The 26697-nt window shown below is 37.7% G+C and overlaps 1 protein-coding gene across 1 annotated transcript in view; it reads right to left on the bottom strand.

Annotated features, from left to right (window-relative positions):
- ROBO2 (roundabout guidance receptor 2) overlaps nucleotides 1-26697 on the bottom strand; it is a 651843-nt gene that overhangs the window by 181036 nt on the left and 444110 nt on the right. Inside the window, exons 3-4 of the mRNA XM_052644742.1 lie at nucleotides 7555-7712; nucleotides 4526-4646 (exon numbers count right to left, since the gene is read on the bottom strand). Coding sequence (XP_052500702.1) covers nucleotides 4526-4646; nucleotides 7555-7712 — 279 coding nt within the window. The remainder of the gene's footprint in view (nucleotides 1-4525; nucleotides 4647-7554; nucleotides 7713-26697) is intronic.

Raw genomic sequence — 26697 nt, 5'->3', positions numbered from 1 at the left:
ATTCAAAAGTAGGAAGTCAAGAAACACCTGGAGTCACAGGCAAATTTGGCCTTGGAGTATAGAATGAAGCAGGGCAAAGGCTAACAGAGTTTTTCCAAGAGAATGCATTGGTGATAGCAAACACCCTCTTCTAAAAACACAAGAGAAGACTCTACACATGGACATCATCGGATGGTCAATAGCAAATTCTGATTATATTCTTTAGGTATGACCTAAATCAAATCCCTTACGATTATACGGTAGAAGGGAGAAATAGATTTAAGAGACTAGATCTGGTAAGACAGAGTGCCTAATGAACTATGGACACAGGTTCATGACATTGTACAGGAGACAGGGATCAAGACCATCCCCAAGAAAAAGAAATGCAAGAAAGCAAAATGGCTGTCTCAGGAAGCCTTAAAAATAGCTGTGAAAGAAGAGAAGCAAAAAGCAAAGGAGAAAAGGAAAGATATACTCATTTGAAGGCAGAGTTCCAAAGAATAGTAAGAAGAGATAATAAAGCCTTCCTCAGTGATCAGTGCAAAGAAATAGAGGAGAACAATAGAAAGGGAAAGATTAGAGATCTCTTCAAGTAAATTAGAGATACCAAGGGAACGTTTCATGGAAGGATGGGTTCAATAAAGGACAGAAACTGTATGGACCTTAGAGAAGCAGAAGATATTAAGAAGAGGGGGCAAGAATATGCAGAAGAACTGTACAAAAATGATCTTCATGACCCAGATAATCACAATGGTGTGATCTCTCACCTAGAGCCAGACATGCTAGAATGTGAAGTCAAGTGGGCCTTAGGAAATATCCCTACGAAAGAAGCTAGTGGAGGTGAGGGAATTCCAGTTGAGCTATTTCAAATCCTGAAAGATGATGCTGTGAAAGTGCTGCACTTAATATGCCAGCAAATTTGGAAAACTCAGCAGTGGCCACAGGAATGGAAAAGATAGTCATTCTGTCCCTAAGAAAGGCAATATCAAAGAATGCTCAAACTACTGAACAATTGCACTCATCTCACACTGGTAAAGTAATGCTCAAAATTCTCTAAGCCAGGCTTCAAGAGTATGCGAAGTGAATTCCAGATGTTTAAACTGGTTTTATAAAAGGCAGAGGAACCAGAGATCAAATTGCAAACATCCACTGGATCATGGAAAAAGCAAGAGAGTTCCAGCAAAACATCTATTTCTGTTTCATTGACTATGCCAAAGCCTTTGACTGTGTGGGTCACAATAAACTGTGGAAAATTCTGAAAGAGATGGGAATACCAGACCACCTGACCTGTCTCTTGAGAAATCTGTATGCAGGTCAGAAGCAACAGTTAGAACTGGACATGGAACACCAGACTGGTTCCAAATAGGAAAAGGAGTACGTCAAGGCTGTATATTGTCACCCTGCTTATTTAAGTTATATGCAGAGTACATCATGAGAAACGCTGGGCTGGAAGAAGCACAAGCTGGAATCAAGATTGGGAGAAGATATATCAATAACCTCAGATATGCAGATGACACAACCCTTATGGCAGAAAGTGAAGAACTAAAGAGCCTCTTGATGAAAGTGAAATAGTAGGTGAAAAAGGTGGCTTAAAGCTCAACATTCAGAAAACTAAGATCATGGCATCCAGTCCCATCACTCCACGGGAAATAGTTTGGGAAACAGTGGGAACAGTGTCAGAGTTTATTTTGGGGGGCTCCAAAATCACTGCAGATGGTGACTGCAGCCATGAAATAAAAAGACGCTTACTCCTTGGAAGAAAAGCTATAACCAACCCAGACAGCATATTAAAAAGCAGAGACATTATTTTGCCAACAAAGGTCCATTTAGTCAAGGCTATGGTTTTTCCAGTGGTCATGTATGGATGTGAGAGTTGGAGTATAAAGAAAGCTGAGTGTCAAAGAATTGATGCTTTTGAACTGTGTTGTTGGAGACGATTCTTGAGAGTCCCTTGGACTGCAAGGAGATTCAAGCAGTCCATCCTCAAGGAGATCAGTCCTGAGTGTTTTTTGGTAGGACTGATGTTGAAACTGAAACTCCAAAGTTTTGGTCACCTGATGCGAGTTCTGACTCATTTCCAAAGACCCTGATGCTGGGAAAGATTGAGGGCAGAAGGAAAAGGGGACGACAGAGGATGAGTGGTTGGATGGCATTATCAACTCAATGGACGTGAGTTTTGGTAAACCCCAGGAATTGGTGATAGACGGGGAGGCCTGGCGTGCTGCAGTCCATGGGTTCACCAAGAGTTGGACACAACTGAGCGACTGAACTGAACGAAAGATGAAATACAAATAGGTTTACTAGAAAACATTTTTCTGGATATAGAGCACCAAAATAAAATAAAGAAGGCTTCATTATACAAAGTACACTAGTTACTTTATTTTCTTTAAGAATTGAGGAATCAATGTACAGGAGGGGTCTTTCTCAGACAATAGTAGTCACAATCTTGAAATATTTAAGCCATCATGACTCTTTTTAATGTTTTATTCCTTGGTTTGGATTTTTTTTTTCAGTTTCAACTATGGAATTTTACTTTTTCCCACAACTTATACTGTACCTATAACCCCTTAGGTCAGTTCTGACTATACCACAATATAAATGTTTCTCTGCTCCTTAAATCAATTGTTCCAGAAGAGCTGCCTGTAGATAAATTTGATCTCTTTGGTTTACAGCTGTTTTCAAAATAATTTAGAAGTCCCTCCTGGAACTCCTGACATAATTAGTGAAATTCTGTAGTTCTAATCATGTTTTTAAAGAAAGTAGAGTAAATATGTCATAACACAGTCACATTTGATAAATCTAATTACTTGGGTATTAACAATAAACACTTTCAGTTTTCTTCTGAAGGCAATATATAGAGCTGTAATGCAATATTTTTCTGTTCTGAAGCTGGTGGTAGCTGCAGTAGAATAGAGATGATTGTTTCTTTAAATAGCACAGCTGTACTTGTGGGTTTTCAATGCTAGTGTTTGGTGACCACTAATTTCATATCTTAGCAGGCAAAACTGTATTTTGTTCATTACAAGTGAAGCACATTCTGAGACTCTTAAAGGTGACTGCATGGTATCTAAGGGCTAAATGGATACTTGTCTGAACTCCACAGGACAGAAACTAACACGCACACTTGAAACAGTTTTGTTTTTACTGTTCAATTCCTTTCATGAAGTGTGGGATTTCTCCTGGTTTTGTCCTTTGAGACTTCAAGCTACTCAGTAGCCACAAGGAGTATGACTAGAGATTACCTGGTACTCAGAGCAATTGAAAAGAGAGGTCTGCACTCCAGCACATATTCATAAAGCACACCTAACACTCTAAATGTAACGGAAATCACACTATGGCTCTTTTTTGCATCATGGCATTACCATTACACCATGGGTGGCACATCCCAAGCTACCAAAGAAGTTTCTTTAGGGATGCATGCCAGCTTCTGATGCCGTCCTCGGCGTGTTCTGGAGGAATGACATGGTATCTTAGATTATGCACAGATCCAGAAGATTATTTTACTGGCACAAAAAGAGTAATCTAAAATTCACAATTATCTCATGTTTTTAAAAAACACATTGTATCTGTAACACTGACTGTTTTATTCATATATATATATATTTTATATATATAAATGTATATATATATACACACACACATCTATATATAAATATGTGTATGTGAGTATGTTTGAGTGTATTCATATAATATATAACTCCATACAGATAGTTGAATGAGACTTCAATATTTCTGAAAGATGTTTCATTTTCCAGTATCTTGAGGATCTCTATTTTTTCCCAATTTTCTGTCACTGTATTAATATTTCTCTTTCAATTTTCCACAGCTGCTCAGTATTTTCCTTACTTTTGTTTATTCCATCATCTTTATCATCTCTAATTTCCTCCTAATGTTTTCTTTACTACTTCTGTGATACAGATCTAGTCATATTTTAACTAAAATTAACTAAATTACTCCAACTCAAGAGGCCCTTGGTTCTTAAAGTTGAAGAAACATGAATATCATAGCAAAATAGTTTATTAACTTTTTTCTATTTTTTGATTCTGTGTGTATATCTAGCAAGCTAGTCTTTCTATCATGAGCTAAAACTGCAAGTAGCTCAATCTGAGATTTTTTTTTTAAGTAGAAGACAAAGTGAAATGACTTTACAGTGTACTCTCTGATTTTTAAAAGCCTTATCTCATGTCATGTACATAATAAATATTTGATAAAGGCATCACAATGGAATGAGTGATAAACTTTAGACAGATATAATCTCCAACAGATTTTGAGAAAGAGTAATTTTTTAACATTTTGATGAAAGGCAAAATCTAATAAATATATAGGAATGAAGCAGGTAAATTGTTTCAAAAGCTTAATTTTCTTCAAATCAAAGATTTAATCTGAAAGACAAAACGAGAAAACAAGACAATTCTAGTTTATTCAGCTCACTACAAGTCATAAGTAACCATACCTATATGGCCTGGTGTTTGCTATTAGCAAAAATATTTAAAAGCAAAGAAAGAGTAGATAATAAATAGCAACTTATAAAGTAAGAGAGTTTTACCAAAGACAGTCAGCTCTGCCGGATCACTGTCTCTCTCTCCCACCATGTTGGTGCCCACACATGTATACATCCCGGCATCACTCTTTCTGGTATTGGAGATCATTAGTTTCCCACCACGGATCTGTTAAAATTGGAGGCGGGGGCGGGGGGGGGGGGCAGTAAATAAAGGAAAATGGAGAAGAAAAGAAACAGAGAAAGAAAGGTCATTAATAAAAAATCTTGAAAAATTAAGCACATAATTTTTCTCTAGAAGAAATAGTTGAGTGTCTAAGACACAAAACTCCTCCACTCTTTTGGCATCTTTTAAATTCTGCTTCCATGTAAGCCTCCATATTCTCTTTCTAGAGAATGCTTCTTTAAGGCAGTCTTCCTCTCTCTTGCCTGATCCTATTTCGAGACTTGTGACTGCTGCCATTAAAGCTCATGGTTGGTCTTCACTCTGAAATTCTGTTGAATGAATTTCTATTGACATCTGTCATCAGAAAGAAGCACTAGACATTTTATTTGGATAATATAATGAGATCCAATTGACTCAGAAGAATTCAATGAGTATTTGTTGAGTACTTCTATTGGCTGGGCAGTGTTCTAGGTCTTTGAGATTCAGCAGTAAATTAAATAGGTAAAAATCTCTGTCTTCATGGGGTATTTGTTAGCATTAAAATTATCTTTGTCTCATCTTAACTGTATTTATAAGACAACTTTTGAAGAGGGACGTGAGGTTGAAAAAAACAAATAATTTTTTTGAATGATGAGTATGACTTGGTACAAACTGCTGGCTTTGTATATGTGGCCCCTAAATGTTTCTTAAATAAGAAGCATTTCTGTTTGAATAAACAAATATAATGATGTTAAAATATTGTTTGTTAAGAGGATACTACAGCAGAATAAGCTTTCAGTAAGTGTATCATCAACTTACAAGTTCTTTTCCAATTTTTAGGTTTTTTGTGTTTTTAACAATCACTCTTAAAGAGATATGAGATAAGAATATGCTGGTTTCCTCCTTTACTTTTTAACTTCACAGGCAGACAGAACTCAAGTAGATATGTTTTCATCAGACATATTTCAGGCTCTAAAACTAGACATGTCATAACAAAGTATTTCAACATTTTTTCATACTTAGGAAGAAAAGATCATCAACCTTTTCTCAACTAAATGCAGTAGAATAAATGGTAGGTTATAAACCATGAAGGCCATTTCTCCTCCCCTTGAAAACGAAACTGACAGTATGATTTGATTTGTTCAGTGGAACTAAAGCAACATTTCACCGGAAGAAAGGCACTTGTACGTAGGAACTTGACTGCTTGCTGCAGTTGGAACCCTGAGACAACTATGGGAATTAGCTCAAGCCGACTGCAAGCTAAGTCACCTCATTCGTGTCTGCCTCTTTGCAACCCCATGGACTATAGCTCACCAGGCTCCTCTGTCCATGGAATTCTCCAGGCAAGAATACTGGAATAGGTTGTCATGCCCTCCTCCAGGGGATCTTGCCAACCCAGGAATCAAACCCGCGTCTCTGATGTCTCCTGCACTGTCAGGCAGGTTCTTCACTACTCATGCCACCTAGGGTGCCCCTAGCCCAAGCGAGTCCGCTGGAAAATGGGAGGCTAGGAGGAGCAGAACCAAGATGGCTGGCTTAAGAGGTAGTCAATGGCCAGACATGTGAGTTCAGGAAAGTTATCCTAGATCATTCAGCTGCCAGCACACTTTCAAACAAGCCACAGAAGCTGGAGAATGCTTAGCAAAGATCAACCAACCTGGCTGAGAGCAAAGAACTGTCATCAGGCACAGAATCACAGAGTAAATGCAATGGTTGTATTGTGGGGTGATTTGTTACAAAGCAAAAATTTAATGATTACAAACACAAAAAAGGAAATCTTGAACAGGAGCACATTTTCCCAAGTTTGGTAGCCAAGCACAGGCCATTGGGAACCACATGATTTTTCACTAGATCTCCACAGTGTCCACAGTTCAAAACAGAATACTCATGTGAATATGCTGTGATTTTTGCATGGCCTCTCTGGTTCTGTGTTATGATATAATCACAATGTACACATAAGAATAAAATCTCACTTATAAGATATTTTTAAAGATAATAGACACCCAGACTATATGGACGTTTTAATAGAAACGGCACATTTGTTCTGTTAAATGACACTATTTTAAGTAATATATATTTATTCTTGGTTATTGTACTGAGTACAAAAATTGTACTAAGAACAATGTCAGAAGTTTGAGGCATTATCTACTATTTCAGTGACCAGCTCTCATAAACTCCACATACTAATGTTGAGTAGATCCTCTGAAAAAATAATCTGTATACCATTTCTCTAACTTTTTACCATTTTCTGGGTGTTTTGTCTTGATATTAATCAACTGATTAATGATGATCAATTTCCCTTGAAAATGGATTATTTTTCTGTAAGGGTCAAACTGTAGAACTTGGCAGTTATTTTAACATTGATTTTACTTTACATTTCTTAAACTTTGAAATGAATTCTCATAATATTTTAGTTATAAATATTACATTGGAAAAACTGGAAAAGAGCTTGAAATATTCATCACCACAAATTATTTCCTCTTATAATTTTGAAAGTAGTGTGAAAAGAAATGTTTTAGTTAATACAGTTTATGGTCATCATTTACACTTTGACACTTAACACACTGCATGATCAATAAATGCATCTGGAGTTCCTAAAAAGAGCTTTGACATCAATATTCTACTACAAAGATACATTTACATATTCAGATTGGTCCCGTTATTAATATACCGTATACACTTTATTTATATAATTTTTGTCTCTTTGAGGCCTCATTCTAAAGTTTTCATTTGGGTATCCTTTTTCAGTCTTTTCAATATAGTGTAAGTAGTAATTAGCACTCAAATAGAGTTCTATAACTTTATTAATGATAAACAAATAAATAAAAATAAAAGTAATATAATTAAAATATTATAGATAATATAAATAAAATACATCTATTTTAAAGCTTGGTATCCAACCCCTCTGGGCATCCATTCTAATTTTACTCACACTTATTCTTTCTTCCTTGTCATCAATTCGAATTTTGTCTTTTTTCCAGTAGATAGTAGGTTCTGGGTGTCCCCGGGGAGGCTGGCACTCCAGGATTGCAGGCTCTCCGGCTGCCACTACAACATCTGTGGGATTTTGCCGGAAGTCATCTCGTAACACTGAAGAAAAATAATTGCAGTAAAAGAAAACTCAGAGACAGTAACTTTAGGTTTCTCTTGCAAAAGGTAACTTCAAGTTTTAAACATGCCCGTCTTAAAATATGTCAGTGCCAACCTGAGTGCTCATCAACAGAGAAGTTACTAGTTATATGATTATGAATCTCTACTATTAAATCTGAGTTGAAAATGAGATAAGCTGGAGGAAAATAAGATGAGAAACACTATGATGCAGTTTTGAGATTTAATACAAACTCAAGGTACAAAACTGTTTAGGTAATATGATCCCATTTTTCTATTCAAAAAGCATATAGGTATACATACATGTATATAAATACATTAAAATTAATTGTTATGCTTGTTAAACTTAAAGCCCTGAAACATGTCATATGCACATGGTCTGGGAGCATGTATGCACGTCAGTCAGGGAGGGGAAGTGGAGTGTGAACTCTCTGAGAAACGCTTTCTGGTGACATGAATATGGACAAGATCCACACTGTTTTCATCACACTTCCGAAGATAGATTCATTGTTCACCCTTGTAACGCACTAGCACCCACATACACAGGGCTACATTTTCATTCTGTCTGCGTCTCCACCTGCCGAGCGACATCTGGGCAGCGTGACATTCGGAGCAGAGATATCCCTTATAGCAGCTTTGCCAGTCTGAATTTCCCCTCCTTTCATTAGGAGAACAGCAGGTTGGACCTCCATTGTAACCTCCGAAAATCTGGCATGCCTGGCTTTCCAAATGTCACCTATCTATCTCTGTACTTTTCTTCCCCTGGCAAGATGAAAAGCCTGGAGAAATGACTCCCTCCTATCACATTTCAGAATGCTGATTTATTTAGCAAATAAGGACTATATCTATTTTAGGGTAAACATTCAAAAAAGTAGTTGAGAAAATAGGTGGAGGAGATGAAGGGGTAACACCTACCAGTTATAAAATAAATCAGTTACAAGAAAGTAACAGACAGCAGAGGGAATATAGCCCATGTTTTATAATAACTTTGTATCATGTCTAATCTATAAAAATATTGAATCACTATGTTGTATGCCTGAAACTAATGTAATATTGTAAGTGAGCAATACTTCAATGAAATTTAGTTGAAAGCAGCTAATGCACCACATAACACAACAGCCTCTGCTTTTTATAACCACTTTGACTTTTTCTATTCTTTGATATTTTAACACTGACAAGTTTTTTTTCTCAATATACTTTGGGCTAGAACAAACAATCACACACTCACACAAATACATGTGTGTATATGTACATGTATGTATATGCATGTACGCACACATATATTTTATGTATGTAAATTGGTCAAGCTATTTGAAACTGGTCAAATTATTTGAAATCAAAATTGGGCAGCTTGTGCTAGCCTGGTATGTAAATCATCTGCTGCAAACATGGATTAGGTCAAACCAACTGCTTTTGATGTCCCATAATGAGACCCACTTCAGCACTCTGCTTCTTTGTTGGGCTAAGTCTCCAGGTTAATTGTCATTCTCCAAATAAATAAAAATGCTGTCCTGAAAATAGGTCTAGAGAGAAAACTGAGTGACTTTTAGGGCTTTTCTTTTCTTGCTTCTTGCAACAACATGGTTTTCCATCTTAATGAAGTCATGGCCTTTTATGAGATTAGAGAACCTTGTCTCCTATTGAAGGAGCCGTAAGAAAAAAGTGAGCACAAATTGCTCACTCTCAGTTTATAAGCTGATTAATTTACTGCTTTAGCTGCTGTGGAAATGTGTTCCATTTGAGCAGAGTGAACTGCATATTTTTTGAGTTCTCTTGTCTAACTGGCAAGAAAGATGTGATTTATATGCATAGGGGTTTGCTTCTGAATGGGCTGAGAGAAGTGTGCATTAATGTGATGTTCCAACAGGAGGGGAAGAAGGGGTTAACACTGTGGTTCTCTATTGCAGGTAAATCCTCAAGGGATAGTAAGCTGGTGACTCATTTATATTCTAAATAGAGAACAGCTGCCTATTTATGCAATGTTAAGACCTGCAAAAATATGGTAACAGGGTGGTGAGCACCCCTACAATATCCGGTCCTGGCAGCAAATGGTGTTTTGGCAGGCCCTCAATCTGTTCCAAAATGACACATCTGGCCAGTTGGAGGACCTTCTCCAGAATGGTCTACTCACAAATCATAAGCCAAAAGGCCTCCACTCAAATGGCACTTAAGACCACTGCAAATCATTCAGAAACACAGTATTACATCAATTTGCAACAAACCAAATTAAGACCAAAAAAAAAAAAAAAAAGTCCTTTGACATAGGAGACAAAAAAGGAGAAAAATATCATAACAAACTAAGGGCTGCTACTCTTAAACAATATAACATGTGTTTATGGCATTCACACAAAAAAAAGAAAATGAGTCCAATTTGCAAATGAAGCCAAGAAATTGAACATCAACTGTAATTTCAGGCTTTCAGACTATTCACCCAGAGAGTAGGGTGAGATAATAGTATAATTGGTACTGTACCCTCTTCAACTTGTAAAAGGCTCTTTGGGGGTTTGTAGAATAATTCATTTTTGCTCAGTGACACCATTTCTTTTACCCTGTGTCTTTGGGGGTACTAAAATATTTTCTTTTCTCTCAAATAAGACATTTTGGAGAAAAATAACCCATTCAGGAGAGTCTAGCACAGCAACAAAGAATCTTAGGAATAAGTCTTTTTTGTTGTTTGTTTTCTTTTGCTCTTGGAAAGTTGTTATTTTAATTGAGGGATAATTACAATATTGTTGTAGTTGATTTTTTCCATATATCAACATGGATTAGCCATAGGTAGACATATGTCCCCTCCCTTTTGAAACTCCCTTCAAACTCCCACCCTATCCTACTACTCTAGGTTTTCCTCCTTCCCACCTGGAAAAGGTAATTTTTACTCTTCTCAAATCATATAAATGTTCTGACATTTGCTTATATGTGTCTGAGGTTTGTATACCCCTTAGCAAGTATAAAAACAGTAAAATTAAATAGTGTTTACCTATTTTTGGCTAATTCTTAGTTTCTGTCTTGGATTTTGCCCTGTGCTTTATCACAAGTGATTTAAAAAAAAATGGGCGGTGTTCTTTATAGTAAAGGATTTATATATGTGAGTAAAGGGAACTGAAACAGTTCCATAAATATAAAAAAGTAAAGCAAGTTCAAATTGAGTCTATATATATTTTTTTCTCATTAAGCCCCTATTCTAGAAAAAAACAAAACAAAACAGAGCCACATTATCACTGTGGCTTGAGAAGTAAGCCAAAACAAGAACAGGCAGCAATATGTGTATTACCTAGAGCTCCAAACAAAGTCTTTAAATAGGGTGAAGAGAAATAAACATGAACTGAAAAGAATCTGGTTAAAATGACAAAAGCTGGGAGTGGGGTAGTGGTAAGCAGTACTTAAAAGAAAAAAAAATATATATAATAGGTAGACTTTTGATATAGTACATGCTTTGCAGATCTAAGTTTAGAATACAAGGGCTCAAATCTCCACAGGGAAAAACAGAAATGTAGTTGGCTAGAACCCAAATATTCATTTCTCTATACGAGCTGAAAAGCACAAATGAGAGTTCACTGAGCTAGTTATAGCCTGTATTAGACCTGAATTCTTTTTACATTAACATGCACAGTGACTTAGAAAGTTATTCTGGAACATCAGTAGATTCGGAATTACTACTGTGTTTGATACGATAGAGTTCATATTCATGACATGAATATCTATAACAAATTATTTCAGTTCTACAGGAAGATACTGAATACTATAATATACTTCACACAGTCTTATAAAATGATTAAGGAATACTGTATTAAACAAAGATGACATGATGGGGCCTGTGGAAGGCTTTGGAATGACCTATTTATGTGGTAAGTTAAGTTCAGAGTGTGAATCCTGTCTGACTCTAGAAGGAAATGGCAACCCACTCCAGTATTCTTGCCTGGAGAATCCCAGGGACGGAGGAGCCTGGTGGGCTGCAGTCTATGGGGTCGCACAGAGTCGGACACAACTGAAGCGTCTCAGCAGCAGCAGCAGCAGCAGACCCTACATCAAGTCATTATGCTACAATGATTTGTAACAGCACCTGCATCCATCTTTCCTGTCACTGCTGCCCTAGTTCAGAGTGTCTTATCTCTTCCTTAATTACTTCAAGAGTATTCTACTTAAACTTTTCGTCTGATTTCTCTTTTAATCTCTCTACTGTGGCTATTATGAGTTTGCTAAAGTGCACATACGATCACATCCATTACCTTTTCACAACTTTTAAAAGGCTCTTAAGAAAAAATTCTCTTCTTAATGTGACATCAGAGTTGTATATCAGGTCACCAATTATATTTTCAGGCTCATCACATACATTCCAGCAACCCTCCTATACTAGACACACAGAGGACCATCTCATTATCAGTGTACATTAGCATATATAATTTTTCTACTTGAAAATCTTCCCTAGGTAACTCTTTGTCCCCATACTTTTCCCTATTTCTTTCTTTAAACACACACTGTCCCTTTGGTGTCAGTTTCAGATTCACTCATCTGAGATTTCCTTTTATATATACATTGGACTAGGTGGTGGTCAGAGAAGGCAATGGCACCCCACTCCAGTACTCTTGCCTGGAAAATCCCATGGACGGAGGAGGCTGGTGGGCTGCAGTCCATGGGGTCGCTAGGAGTCGGACACGACTGAGCGACTTCACTTTCACTTTTCACTTTCACGCATTGGAGAAGGAAATGGCAACCCACTCCAGTGTTCTTGCCTGGAGAATCCCAGGGACTGGGGAGCCTGGTGGGCTGCCGTCTATGGGGTCGCACAGAGTCAGACACGACTGAAGCGACTTAGCAGCAGCAGCAGCAGCAGGTGGTGGTGGTGGTTTAGTCACTAAGCTGCATTTGACTCTGTGACCCCATGGACTGTAGCTCGCCAGGCTCCTCTGTCTATGGGGATTCTCCAGGCAAGAATCCTGGAGTGGGTTTCTATTTCCTCCAGGGGATCTTCCCAACCCAGGGATCAAACCCAGGTCTCCTGCATTGCTGGTGGATTCTTTACCATCTGAGCCACCAGGGAAGCTCTTTCATTCATAGGCCAGTTTAAATAAAGTTGCCCCTCTCAAATGAAAGTTCCCCACTGACAAGCTACAATAATGCTGCATTTTTCTGAAGTTGCAATGACCCAAAACCTACTACATCTACAGAGGAAACATCATTCACAACAAACCACATTATTATATTTGATATAATCAAGCAAGATAAGGTCAGAGTGGACAGGCCAGTCACCCGCTATACAGACACAACCTGATATTTAGGGAACAATCACAAGTGGTTTCTTCTGCACAGAAGGGGAATGGGAAAGAAAGAACTCAGTGGGGCGACATCCTGCTACCACTGTGCAAGCTGACACTCTGGCACTTCTGCAACACGCTGACAATTCCAAAATGAGAAGCTCTCGCCCCTCCTCATCCTACTGTGATTCCCTGTGCAAGCAAATCCACTCAGCAAATGGCCCAGTTAAACCAGCACAATGATTGGAGCATGATGAATGAACAAGGATACCCTGTGACTCGCTCATTTTCAAGCCATAACATTTTGTGAAGCCTAGAAATCTGCAGGGAATAAAACACACAAACATACAGCTCGCCCAGGAGGAATGGCCAGCTCCAAACGTCTTAGCCAAGTCTCTATTCTTGAATCCTTTTTTTAGCCCTGTTCTGTTCTTACCCGCAACATAATCTGAAGTCCCCCTAACAGTGCCAAGTCTTCCTTAATGTTTTCCATTAATGTTTAAAACTTGCTGAAGGATTCTTAGAAATTGCATGGAAACATTGTGCTCTCTGTAATTTCTATCTGTAACCTCTGTAATGCATATGTTCTCCTTGGGGACCAAGTGTTGAGATCATTCATAAACTCTTGGATCACACGTGGCACTGCAAACTGGTGACATCTGACCACGGCAGACGCGAGGCCTGTCTCTGGTCATCATTTCCTTTGGTTTGAGTTAAGGAGCCAGCAGTTGGCTCGCCTTCAACACTTGGAAGTCCTATTTTTGGCAAAGCTTAGCATCTGATATTTGACAGGGATTTGCATACCCTATCCATTAGCTTGAGAGGAAATTGCGGATTGAGGCTAATTAATGTTTAATCAGTTTCTCTTTTTTCTTCCCTTAAAGTGCCATTGTCCACAAAATTGGTTATGTGGGGTTGATATCTCTAGAATAACAGAAAACTTAAAGACAGGAGGGCAGCTTAGAGGCTGTGCCCAAATATAGTATGTCAGGAGGAAGACCTCATGTAGGATGGAGGGTACTGGCCTAAATGTGTTCAAGGCAGCCTTCCTTCACCATAAAACAAAAACTCTCCACATCCCCCAACTGTTCTATTCTGCTACCCAACTTGCTTCCAGGACCTGCCCTTTTGAGAATTTCAGTCTTGGTCACAAAGATGGCTATAACTCTGGATAATGGAAGAAATAATATGTTGAATTTAATATTCAGAACTGACAGAGACTAGTCTTAAAAAAAAAAAATCAAATGATCTTTCTCAAGGTGGTAACAAAGGGTAACACCAGATTATTTCAAGCTAAAATACTGTCTCCGATTTTCTTCAATCTGGGTTGGGGCATAAATAAATAAATAAATAATCACAACATCTTTATAGGATTTACATTTACAGGATGATTACAAATAACCATCTGTCTACCTCTAGCTTTTCAATCTGGTTCATGTCCCATTAGCCTTAAGTCTTCAGTTAAATCAGTTAGGCTGTTAGGTATAGTCAGGTTTGTTACAGGTCTTGTAGAGTGGTTTTTTCCCCACTATTTCCCATTTCTCTTCCTACCTCTCTTTCTCTTTTACCTCATTTAGCTCTCACTGTTAGATCAAAGAACACGAAAAATTAAAATGGGCAAATCTCGTTTATATATAGATATATATTTGTGTAAACATTTTTTTTTAATTTTTATTTTTACTTTATTTTACTTTACAATACTGTATTGGTTTTGCCATACATTGACATGAATCCACCACGGGTGTACATGCATTTTTAATTCAATATATTTATATATTTATGTATAATTTTAAACTTAAAATATGTATAAGTATATACTTGAATTCAAACTTCCATATTCATTACTGCCTTAATGCTACATCTGCCAATTTGAATAAAGGAATAAAGAGCACCATTCAGTAAATATTAATGTGCTGCTTTATTCTGGATCCCAATAGATTACCACTCTCCTCCCACCTTGTTAGTCCTTATCCGAAGGTATTAGCTTTTACAACATTTTAACACTGTTCAGTTCAGCAGCTTTTTCCTGTCATTTCACCCTTTCCTAGTATCAACGGGTTAGTGCTCTGATATTTCTCTTCCATGGTGTATTCTGATGTGCCTGATCAACATGAATTACAATGCCAAGTAACTGCCAGATGTCATGAGTTATAAACTCAATAGTCTAAGGATTATTACACATTAGGGCACCCCACAGTGCAAGGGTGTCCTGGAATTTATGTGTTATTTATTACCTATTGGCAGGGTCTCCAAGTAATCTCACCCCTGCTGATGAAATGAGGGTTGGAAGGAGAGGAAGGTCAAGGTCAACCTTCCTTGTCAAGAATGCCAGTTACTTTGAAACTATTGTTGCTCTATCTTTATCACCCTCTACCTGAAACTCAACAAATTCTTGAATAAGTGTGCTACATATTATAATGCATCTATGGGCTTTCAGCATAATTCTGCTGATTTCACGATTTCCATCACTTCATCTATTTTAACAATACATTTCATAACACAATCATTAGAGGTCTGATTTAGAGTGCAATCATGAATCTCACCATAATTCATGAACTTAAAAATGACCACTGGAAGAGTATGCTATTTATTACCCAGTTTTACACTTGAACGTAGACCAAAGCCTCACAGCATGAAACTTACTGAATTCTAATGCAACAATGAAAGTTGTTTTTTTTTTTCTAAACTTGTGGGATGAGGACTCTAGATGCACAGCTGTTGAACTATAATTCTGTATACCTGAGATTTTCATAATAATAAAAAAAAAATTCCACATGCCTGTGGACTATTCAGTCTTTCTCATCCAATATTAAGATTTGCATACATCTACACTGCAAAATATGGCATTACTACGAGCTGTCAGGAATTCTGCTGAAATGAATATAATTTGACATCCTATATTCTTCAGGAAATGTTCTATTTGATTACTACATGACAAGAAGTTTGAAATGTTTCCTAATCCAGAATATAGCATATTTATTTTTAAATTGGCTGATTAAAAAAAGCTCTATCATCTCTCTATTCTATTCCAAAGATCCAGTAACCATCTTTTCTTTTGCCACCAAATGAATTCTGAATGCTGCGGTTAACATTCAGCAATCTCATTACCCAATCTACCATAAATCTTCAAAAGCATCACCATGTTTTGACAGCTAAGCAGGAGAAGAGGAAGCAAGAAGCATATTCAAGCACTCTTTATGAATGCAAATATGCTAAAGACAACATTTAAATTATTTCAGAAAAGTCATATTACATCATGGACAACAAGCAGAAAACAATGTGCTTGAACCATTGAGTAGCACAATTTCTTTTGTTCCTGATACTAAGTCCACAGACCCACACCTCATTCATTCAATCTTGCCATATACTCTATGGAAACAAACTGATGCCAAAGAACAAACAGTGGGTGGATGTATTTTTAAGGTGTAAGTGACACTGAGTGCTCATGAACAAAATTTATGTTTTCCCTAAAGTGTTTTTTAAGTATTTTTAAATTCAGTTCAGTTCAGTTCAGTTCATTCGCTCAGTCGTGACTCTTTGCGACCCCATGAATTGCAGCATGCCAGGCCTCCCTGTCCATCACCATCTCCTGGAGTTCACTCAGACTTACGTCCATCGAGTCCGTGATGCCATCCAGCCATCTCATCCTCTGTCGTCCCCCTGTCCTCCTGCCCTCAATCTCTCCCAGCATCAGAGTCTTTTCCAATGAGTCAACTCTTCGTATGAGGTGGACAAAGGATTGGAGCTTCAGCTTTAGCATCATTCCTTCCAAAGAAATCCCAGGGTTGATCTCCTTCAGAATGGACTGGTTGGATGTCCTTGCAGTCCAAGGGACCCTCAAGAGTCTTCTCCAACACCACAGTTCAAACGCATCAATTCTTCGGCGCTCAGCCTTCTTCACAGTCCAACTCTCACATTCATACATGACCACAGGAAAAACCATAGCCTTGACTAGATGGACCTCAGTTGGCAAAATAATGTCTCTGCTTTCGAATATACTATCTAGGTTGGTCATAACTTTCCTTCCAAAGAGTAAGCGTCTTTTAATTTCATGGTTGCAATCACCGTCTGCAGTGATATAGGAGCCCCAAAAAATAAAGTCTGACACCTTTTCTACTGTTTCCCCATCTATTTCCCATGAAGTGATGGGACCAGATGCCATGATCTTCATTTTCTGAATGTTGAGCTTTAAGCCAACTTTTTCACTCTCCTCTTTCACCTTCATCAAGAGGCTTTTTAGCTCCTCTTCACTTTTTGCCATAAGGGTGGTGTTATCTGCATATCTGAGGTTATTGATATTTCTCCTGGCAGTCTTGATTCCAGCTTGTGTTTCTTCCAGTCCAGCATTTCTCACGATGTACTCTGCATAGAAGTTAAATAAGCAGGGTGACAATATACAGCTTTGACGTACTCCTTTTCCTATTTGGAACCAGTCTGTTGTTCCATGTCCAATTCTAACTCTAGTCAAACCTTCATATCTTATATGAAACTAGAAAGATGTCACATTAGTCATGGAGGTTTAGAAGAATCCCCCTCTTCCTCTGATGTGTTGTTCAGTCGCTAAGTTCTGTCTGACTCTGTGATTCCATGGACTGTAGCATGCCAGGCTCCTCTGTCTTCCACTATCTCCCAGAGTTTGCTCAAATTCATGTCAGTTGAGTTGGTGATGGTATCTAATCATCTCACCCTCTGTTGCCCTCTTCTCTTCCTAAAGGGTCTCAGTCTTTCCCAGCATCAGGGTCTTTTTCAACGAGTTGGTTCTTCCCATCAGGTGGCCAAATTATTAGAGCTTCAGCTTCAGCATCAGTCCTTCCAATGAATATTCAGGGCTGATTTCCTTTAGGATCGACTGGTTTGATCTCCTTGCTGTCCAAGGGACCTTTACAAGTCTTTTCCAGCATCGTAATTTGAAAGCATCAATTCTTTGGCACCCAGCCTTCTTTAGGCTTCAACTCTTACATCAAATATGACTACCAGAAACACATCGCTTTGATGATACGGACCGTTGTCAGCAAAGTGATGTCTCTGCTTTGTAATATGCTGTCTAGGTTTGTCATAGCTTTCCTTCCAAGGAGCAAGTGTCTTTTAATTTCATGGCTGCAGTCACTGTCTGCAGTGATTGTGGAGCCCAAGAAAAGAAAATCTGTCTTCCTGTGATACCCTAGAGTCAGTCTTGGTCAGCCACAGAGTATGTGCTCAGTAATAAGGAAATAAACAGTCTTCTGCTGTATTTTTATTCTCTGGGATCCATGGTTATTCCTAGGACTAGGACTCAGTATACTTTTACTCTCAAAATAGTCAGGGATAAAAAATAAACAGAGTCGCTTTCTTCCTGCTTGGTGATGTGTCAGCTCTCTGTATGGAGATAACCACCTAGCTGCATACGATTGCTTTGGCTTCTCTGCCTGGGAAGGGACCAAAACGTGACAAGTAAAATTTACCAGAAAGTCTGCCAAACCTCATTATTTAGTTTGAATCAAAGCTATTTATGATGCCAGACTATTAAAATTCACAAATTATTATAATTCACAAATTATTATAATTCCTAATTTTGGCCATTTTCATGAATCACATATTAGTCACCTCAGCCCCCACTCTTTCCTCTAACTTTCTACAAATGGTAACATTAGAAATTATTTTGTCAAAACTCTCTATGAACAATCAAATTATAACTTCTCTGAATGTAAGGCAAAATACAAGTCTAAAATATGGGCCAAAACAGAAAATCTGTGGTTAACAAATGAATTAATTTTCAAAATGAATGAGTAGATCCTAAATAATCAGATGTTACCTATTTTTATCCAGTGATGTCAAAAGAGCATGGCTAATACTGCCCTTGAAAAGTTTTTTTGTTTTTTTTTTTCGACATTTGCTTAAAAGTAAGCCCTTTGCTTCTGTAAATTTCTAGGAGACCTGGTTTCTGTTCATCACTGGGGATTTTTGTCAGTGGGTAAAAGAGCTGAGTGTGGAATTTGCCCTACAAGATGTGTAATTCCCTATTAATATCACACAAGTAGTTGAGGAAAAATTTATTCATTTCTTCTGAAATCATAAACATTTAACCTAACCTCTGACTGGGATAACCACATTATTTTGTCCTCCATACTAAGCATTTAGGAAACAAATGAAAGCATTCTTTGTAATTATGCCAGGGTAGTTCCTGAAATCCAGGCAGAATGTTAACTTATCCTCTTTTCTTCCTGTGTGGTTTATCCTCTAAAAATCTCTGCTGCCTCATCTTTGTCCCCTCAATCACAATTCTCAGCCACACTGGCTGTTCCTCAGGTCCTGGAACATAGCAAGCTCTTTTCCATTCTAGGGCCTTCACACTGTTTTGTATTTCTAAATGCACGCCAGTTCCTCTCCACCATTTGCTCAGTTTCTTTCACGGGACCGGGAACTACAAATTAATAAGTGTTTTGGAACTATTCCTTTCCGACAGAGAAGCAATATGACATTATAGTTTAAATAATGGGCTTAGTCAGAGGCCTGGGTTTGAGGCCTAGCTCTGCTATTTTATTAACTAGATGGTCTTATTCAGGTCTCTCAGCCCTATTAAACCTCACCCTTCTTCCTCCATAAAATGGGGCTATTAAATGTTTATGTCATTGGATAGTTATGAAGAATAAACAAATGGATCTCTGTAAAGTACACTATTAAATAAAGAAAACATTTCAGAAATGAGAATTATTATTGTTCGGAATACTAGTAAAAAAAGAAGGATCTTGCAATCTTATTTTTGTATCTGATTCTAAATGAGCTTAATGATGTCAATTTTTAATTCCTCTGAGTGTCAAATGGTTAATAATCTTCAAGAACTCAAGCTTGTGTACAAAAAAATCTTCTTTTAAGGTCTTGAGGGTCAGAGGGTCAAATACTATGCAGTTGATATTGGATGGTGGTAATTACGATGAGTACTGTCAGAGTTGGGATTCATATAGAACAGTATAATCCTAAAGTCTAAAGTGTTTAGGTATTACTGTAAATGTGCTCAGTTGCTCAGTCATGCCTGACTTTGCGACCCCATGGACTGTGTTCCACCAGGCTCCTCTATCCAAGGGATTTCCCAGGCAAGATTACTGGAGTGGGTTGCCGTTTCCTCCTCCAGGAGATCTTCCTGACTCAGGGATGGAACCCATGTCTCTGTCTCTTGTGTCTCCTGAATGGCAGGCAGATTCTTTACCACTGTGCCACTTGGAAAGCCCTTAGGTATTATTATTTATGTTGTAAAATATTAACTGGGCAATAAATTGTCACTGCTCCCTCCAAATCAAAAAGCTTAATTTACTCAATAAGGTTTATCCAGTTTATTTCTAAAAGGTGATTTTAAATGATGTTTAACTTTGCTTTGTTTAATTGATAACAAATAAATTAGGTATTTTCATTTTTCCATCAGTTCTAGTTGTAATCACTACTTTGAGATAATAGAAGAGTTTTTTAAGTCATTTGTTTCTTTTTAATTTACTAAGTGGGAACCAACTATTTTAATGGTGACAGATGCTATGTGTCTCTTACACTTAGAAGTACAAGATATTTCTAACAGAGATCTTGCCCTCAAAGTGCTAAAGAGATTTAAGGAAAGTTATCAAAAATAACTCAAAAACCACAATCGGAAAGAAAAAAAAAAGCATTCAGCATTAAAGAACAACATTGAAAATGTATTAAAATACAAAGGAGGGAAAGGGTTTTCAACAAGGAAGGCATTTTCACAGGGCCAGCTTCAGAGTGAGTTTGGAATATGCACTGTATGCTTTAATTAATTACAAAAAAACATTAATTACAAAGAAACATGCTGGAATGTGCTTGCATGTACAAAAAATAATCTTTGGAAGGACATGCAAGAAACGAATAATAACAAAGCCTTTTCAAAGAAAACCAAAAGTGGGAAGGTAGTGATGAGACAGGAAGTCTTCACTATACACACAAATATATCAATTAGTTACTAATATATATATATATTTTACAGTGTATAAAGAAAAAATAATTTTGACTCCAGGTGTTTTCAGAGAATACCATCTGCTCCAACTGGATTCAACACAAAGAGTTGTATGAAGGTATGGAAACCTGGTTTCTGACTAGAGTCACTCAGTGACCCAGAGTGCAAGTTTACAGGAGGATGGTGCTTTGAAATACAAATGTCAACACAATATCTGTAGAATGGTAATAAGGCTCACCTTAGAGATCAAAATATATAACTTGGTTAATTAGTTCCTTTTTTAAGTCAGAATGAAATTTCAGAAAAAAAAAAATTACATTGAGAAGGTCTCTCCAGTTAAGATGAATTGAAGGCCAACTTTGAGGTAGGTACAAGGGATATAAAGATAAGATGACAAACTTTTGATCCAGACTAAGGCATGTTAAGTGCCTCATCAGAGGACTGGATAAAAAATAAGGAAGTTATAGGGGAAGGAGTAAGCAGTGATGACTGTGCTCTAGATGAGGGAGGCTTAAAGCCATCACATATATTCACTGTTAATCATATTCCAATAAAACCAAAATATCACTTATTTTGAAAAAGTTCCTAAATTTCTTCCAAATTATCAGTTGTGATTCCATAATCCCACTGTAAATACATGAATCAAGAAAATTATAAATGATTCCTCCTTCAAAAATAAAAACATCTCCATTTGAAGGTTCTGTATGGAGTTTAATTTAGAGGAAATGTGAAAACTTTTTAATAAAAATTTTGGTTTCTATCTTTGATATGTTTATGCCTTTTATGCTCATGATTTGAGTATATAAAAACATCATGAGTTTTTTATTTTAAAACTGGACAAAATGATACATGTTTATAGAGCTTAAGTATAATGATCTGCTAATATAATTTTACTTATAAAATGGTGGTATATCATAAAATGAATTATAGTCCGTCATAAACAATATAATTAACTCTTAAGGAAACTTTCTCTATACCAATAAATTCGGTTTTCTCTAATTCTTAGGTTTATGATAATTTAAGCTCATTAAAATGTTAGTTAAAACTCATTAAATGCATACTGAGAGGTAACAGCTCCATTACTGTAATATGATATAAAGAAAGGAGAATGCTTTATTATCAACTGTTTTCAAAACTAAATATATTTGCATAATAAAAGGCTCACGGTATATTTTCAATAGTCTTCAAAAATTAAGCAATAAGTTAAAAATGTATTTTCTAAAATTAACTTTCCTCCTGCAGAGTCTTGTTTTTTTTTTTTCCCCATTAGGAAAAGTGGTCATATTAGAGATGGTGGTTATTAGAGATAGAAAATCATTTGAGGTAATACTAAAATACACTAACACAGTCTTTATTTCTTTCAGAATATTTTTAATGTTTAGGTAGAAAAGGATTTCTGGGCTTCCCAGGTGGTGCCAGAGGTAAAGAACCCACCTACCAAGGCAGGAGATAGGAGACGTGGGTTCCATCCCTGGGTTGGGAAGACCCCCTGGAGGAGGAAAGGGCAACCCAGTCCTGTAACCTTGCTTGGAGAATCCCATGGACAGAGAAGCCTGGTGGGTTACAGTCCATAGGGTTGCTAATAGTCGGACATGACTGAAGCGACGTAGCATGCATGTAGGATTTCCCTACAACAATAGATATTTTAATCAAATACTACATTTAACTGCCTTCACTAGATATTATTTCAGTGCCTTGAATGACCAAAAAGAGTCAGATGGAAACTAGATTGGAAATTAACCATATATCCAATATAGATATAATTATTTAATGATTCTCTCTAGCAGTAGCTTAGACACAGTAATTGCCTGATAATATTGCTGAGGGTTAAGATGTGGAAAATCCCTATAGTGATTTTTTTGTATTCTCCCCCAAACCCTACATAATGAAACCAATACTGTTAAAGCACTGCAAAAACATACCTAAGTGTGCATTTCTTGTGTTCTGAGATACTTTCCTAACTTTCCTCACACTAGCCATTACTCTTGCCTACACATGGCCAGAAACTTCTTTTTCTTAAAACATGGTCAATATCATTCAAAAATGGAATTCCCCAAGACACAAATTCTTCATGGTTAACCTCTTTCAGTCCTGGCTCCATGCTGAGGACTCTAAAATGAATGCCTCCAAATGAATGAGTACCCCAGAACTTCAGACTTACATTCACTTGCCTGTTTGACATCACCCCTTGCATGTCTAATAGCATCTGGAATTTAACATGACCAAAATCTAATTCTTGTTCTTTGTCACACAAATCTTCATTCCCTAACATTCTTCATCTTCACCTGTGGTACAATGGTGTATAAATTACTCAAGAAATTATTGTTTTTCCTCCATTTCTGTAACCTGTCACCCATGAACATCCCCCCGCATACACACACATCATTTTGTTCATCAGTAAGACCCAATGACCATGAGACTTATCCAGAATCTATTTTTTTCTTTACTTCTAATCCTGTCACCTGGTCTCAGTCACTGTCATCCCTCATGGAATACTGGAGATGACTCTTAACAACCCGAGAGCTTATTCTTAGATAAGGAGACAAGGGCCCTCAGAGGAGGAGAAAGGAACAAAGGTTTTTGGCTTTTTTTTTTCCCCCCTACACTTCTTAGTCTTAGTCACATAAGCCATGAGTTGTTATGACAACAATCTATTCTTCCTAAGACTAGTTTTCTCTAAGTCCAGAGCTTATGGTAACACAACAAAACAGCTCATTTTGCTCAAGGGTATGTTCTTCCTTAAGCTCTGTTCACTTCAGTTCAGTCCCTCAGTCCTGTCTAACTCTTTGTGATCCCATGGACTGCAGCATGACAGGCTTCCCTGTCCATCTCCAGTCACCGACTCCCAGAGCTTACTCAAACTCATGTCCATCACATCGGTGATGCCATCCAACCATCTCATTCTCTGTCGTCCCCTTCTCCTCCCTCCTTCTATCTTTCCCAGCATCAGGGTCTTTTCCAATGAGTCAGTTCTTCATATCAGGTGTCAAAGTACTGGAGTTTAAGCTTCAGCATCAGTCCTTCCAATGAATATTTAGGATTGATTTCCTTTAGGATGGTATGGTTAGATCTCCTTGCAGTCCAAGGGACTCTCAAGAGGCTTCTCCAACACCACAGTTCAAAAGCATCAGTCCTTCAACACTCATCTTTCTTTATAGTCCAACTCTCACATCCGTAAGTGATTATGGGAAAAACCATAGCTTTGACTAGACAGACCTTTGTTGGTAAAGTAATGTCTTTGCTTTTTAACATGCTGTCTAGGTTGGTCATAGCTTTTCTTCCAAAGAGCAAGAATCTTTTAATTTCATGGCTGCAGTCACTATCTGCAGTGATTTTGGAGCCCCCTGCCCAAATAAATTTTCTCACTGTTTCCATTGTTTCCATCTATTTGCCCTGGTCAGTTTTCATTTCAATCCCAAAGAAAGGCAATGCCAAAGAGTGCTCTAACTACCACACAAATGCACTCATCTCACATGCTAGTAAAGTAATGCTCAAAATTCTCGAAGCCAGGCTTCAGCAATACGTGAACTGTGAACTTCCAGATGTTGAAGCTGGTTTTAGAAAAGGCAGAGGAACCAGAGATCAAATTGCCAATATCCGCTGGATCATGGAAAAAGCAACAGAGTTCCAGAAAAACATCTATTTCTGCTTTACTGACTATGCCAGAGCCTTTGACTGTGTGGGTCACAATAAACTGTGGAAAATTCTGAAAGAGATGGGAATACCAGACCACCTGACCTGCCTCTTGAGAAATCTGTATGCAGGTCAGGAAGCAACAGTTAGAACTGGACATGGAACAACAGACTGGTTCCAAATAGGAAAAGGAGTACGTCAAGGCTGTATATTGTCACCCTGCTTATTTAACTTATATGCAGAGTACATCATGAGAAACGCTGGGCTGGAAGAAGCACAAGCTGGAATCAAGACTGCTGGGAGAAATATCAGTAACCTCAGATATGCAGATGACACCACCCTTATGGCAGAAAGTGAAGAGGAGCTAAGGAGCTTCTTGATGAAAGTGAAAGAGGAGAGTGAAAAGGCTGGCTTAAAGTTCAACATTCAGAAAACTAAAATCATGGCATCTGGTCCCATCACTTCATGGGAAATAGATGGAGAAACAGTGGAAGCAGGGTCAGACTTTAATTTTGGGGCTCCAAAATCACTGCAGATGGTGACTGCAGCCATGAAATTAAAAGACAGCATATTGAAAAGCAGAGACATTACTTTGCCAACAAAGGTTCGTCTAGTCAAGGCTATGGTTTTTCCAGTGGTCATGTATGGATGTGAGATTTGGACTGTGAAAAAAGCTGAGTGCCAAAGAATTGATGCTTTTGAACTATGGTGTTGGAGACAACTCTTGAGAGTCCTTTGGACTACAAGGAGATCCAACCAGTCCATCCGAAAGGAGATCAGTCCTGGGCGTTCATTGGAAGCACTGATGCTAAAGCTGAAACTCCAATCCTTTGTCCACCTCATGCGACGAGTTGACTCACTGGAAAAGACTCTGATGCTGGGAGGGACTGGGGGCAAGAGGACAAGGGAAGGATGAGATGGCTGAAAGCCATCACCAACTCGATGGCATGAGTTTGAGTGAACTTCGGGAGTTGGTGATGGATAGGGAGGCCTGGCCTGCTGCAATTCATGGGGTCACAAAGAGTCAGACAGGACTGAGCTACTGAACTGAATGATTATATAACAATAATGTATCTTGCTTGAGGACATGTTTCTCCTTCTTTTCAAGAATCTTCCGACTAATCTTGTTACCTTAAGATATATGTCCTGGGAATGGGTCTGGTAAGACCTTTCTATTGTTATTAAACAATCAAAAAACTAGATAAAGCCTTGATAAGACTAGCAAGTAGGGCATGCTCCCCTCCCTTCCAGTGTGTATGTCAGAAGCTTTCTTTAGCCCTTTCCACTTTAATGAAACTTTTGCCACATGAAGCTCTGAGTGACTGGAGCCGTGTATTTGATTTCCTTCGGAGATCATGAATCCGACACTGTTCACCATAAGATATCACAATCTTATTTTTACTCATCTTACAGTCAATTTTTCACACAGTTGACAGAGTAACCTCATTAAAATTATAAAGCAAATCTTGCCATCCTTCTGCTTAAATGTCTCCAAAAGACGCACCACATCTAGAAAACAACCAAATCCTTACTCTGGCCTACAAGGCATCTTGAGATCTGGACTCTCATCTTATGGCACCTATTCCTCTTTCTCTCTCTCCCCCAGCCACAACGGCACTTCTCTTCTTCTAGACAGGCAAAGACTTCCTTAGGTCCTTTAATATTATTCACTGTGAAATATTCTTGTCCAAAGCCTTCCTTTTACCTCTCCTCTTCTTGTCCAACAAATCTCAGTTTATGTATCAAATCACTGAGTTCCTCTTTTATGACTATCCCATCTTAAGAAGCAAAAAGATCACACATATCAAACCCTTCTGGTATTTTTCCCCTGCATATCACATATCACTATGTGAAGTCATTCTTATCTGCTTATTCATTCATTATCTATTTGCCTTCAGTAGAACATAAGCCATCTCCATGGAAACAAGGAGGAGGGCCTCTTTCATTGTTTATTGTTATATCTCCAAGTGTCTAGAATGGTATTTTTGGCACACAGTAAGTTCAAAGTAAATATTTACTGAATGAATAGATGAATGAGGAATTTCATCATTAAGATAAGACTAAACTGGATACAGCTGATTATTACATATGCATCTTTAGTAGAAAGTTTCTAAACTGACTGATTTACTCAATAAATGTATGGGAA

Source organism: Budorcas taxicolor, chromosome 1 (genome assembly GCF_023091745.1).
Source record: "Budorcas taxicolor isolate Tak-1 chromosome 1, Takin1.1, whole genome shotgun sequence".
NCBI classification, from domain to species: Eukaryota; Metazoa; Chordata; class Mammalia; order Artiodactyla; family Bovidae; genus Budorcas; species Budorcas taxicolor.
The sequence above is the reverse complement of the archived record's forward strand: the minus strand, read 5'-3'. Positions and strand labels throughout refer to the sequence as shown.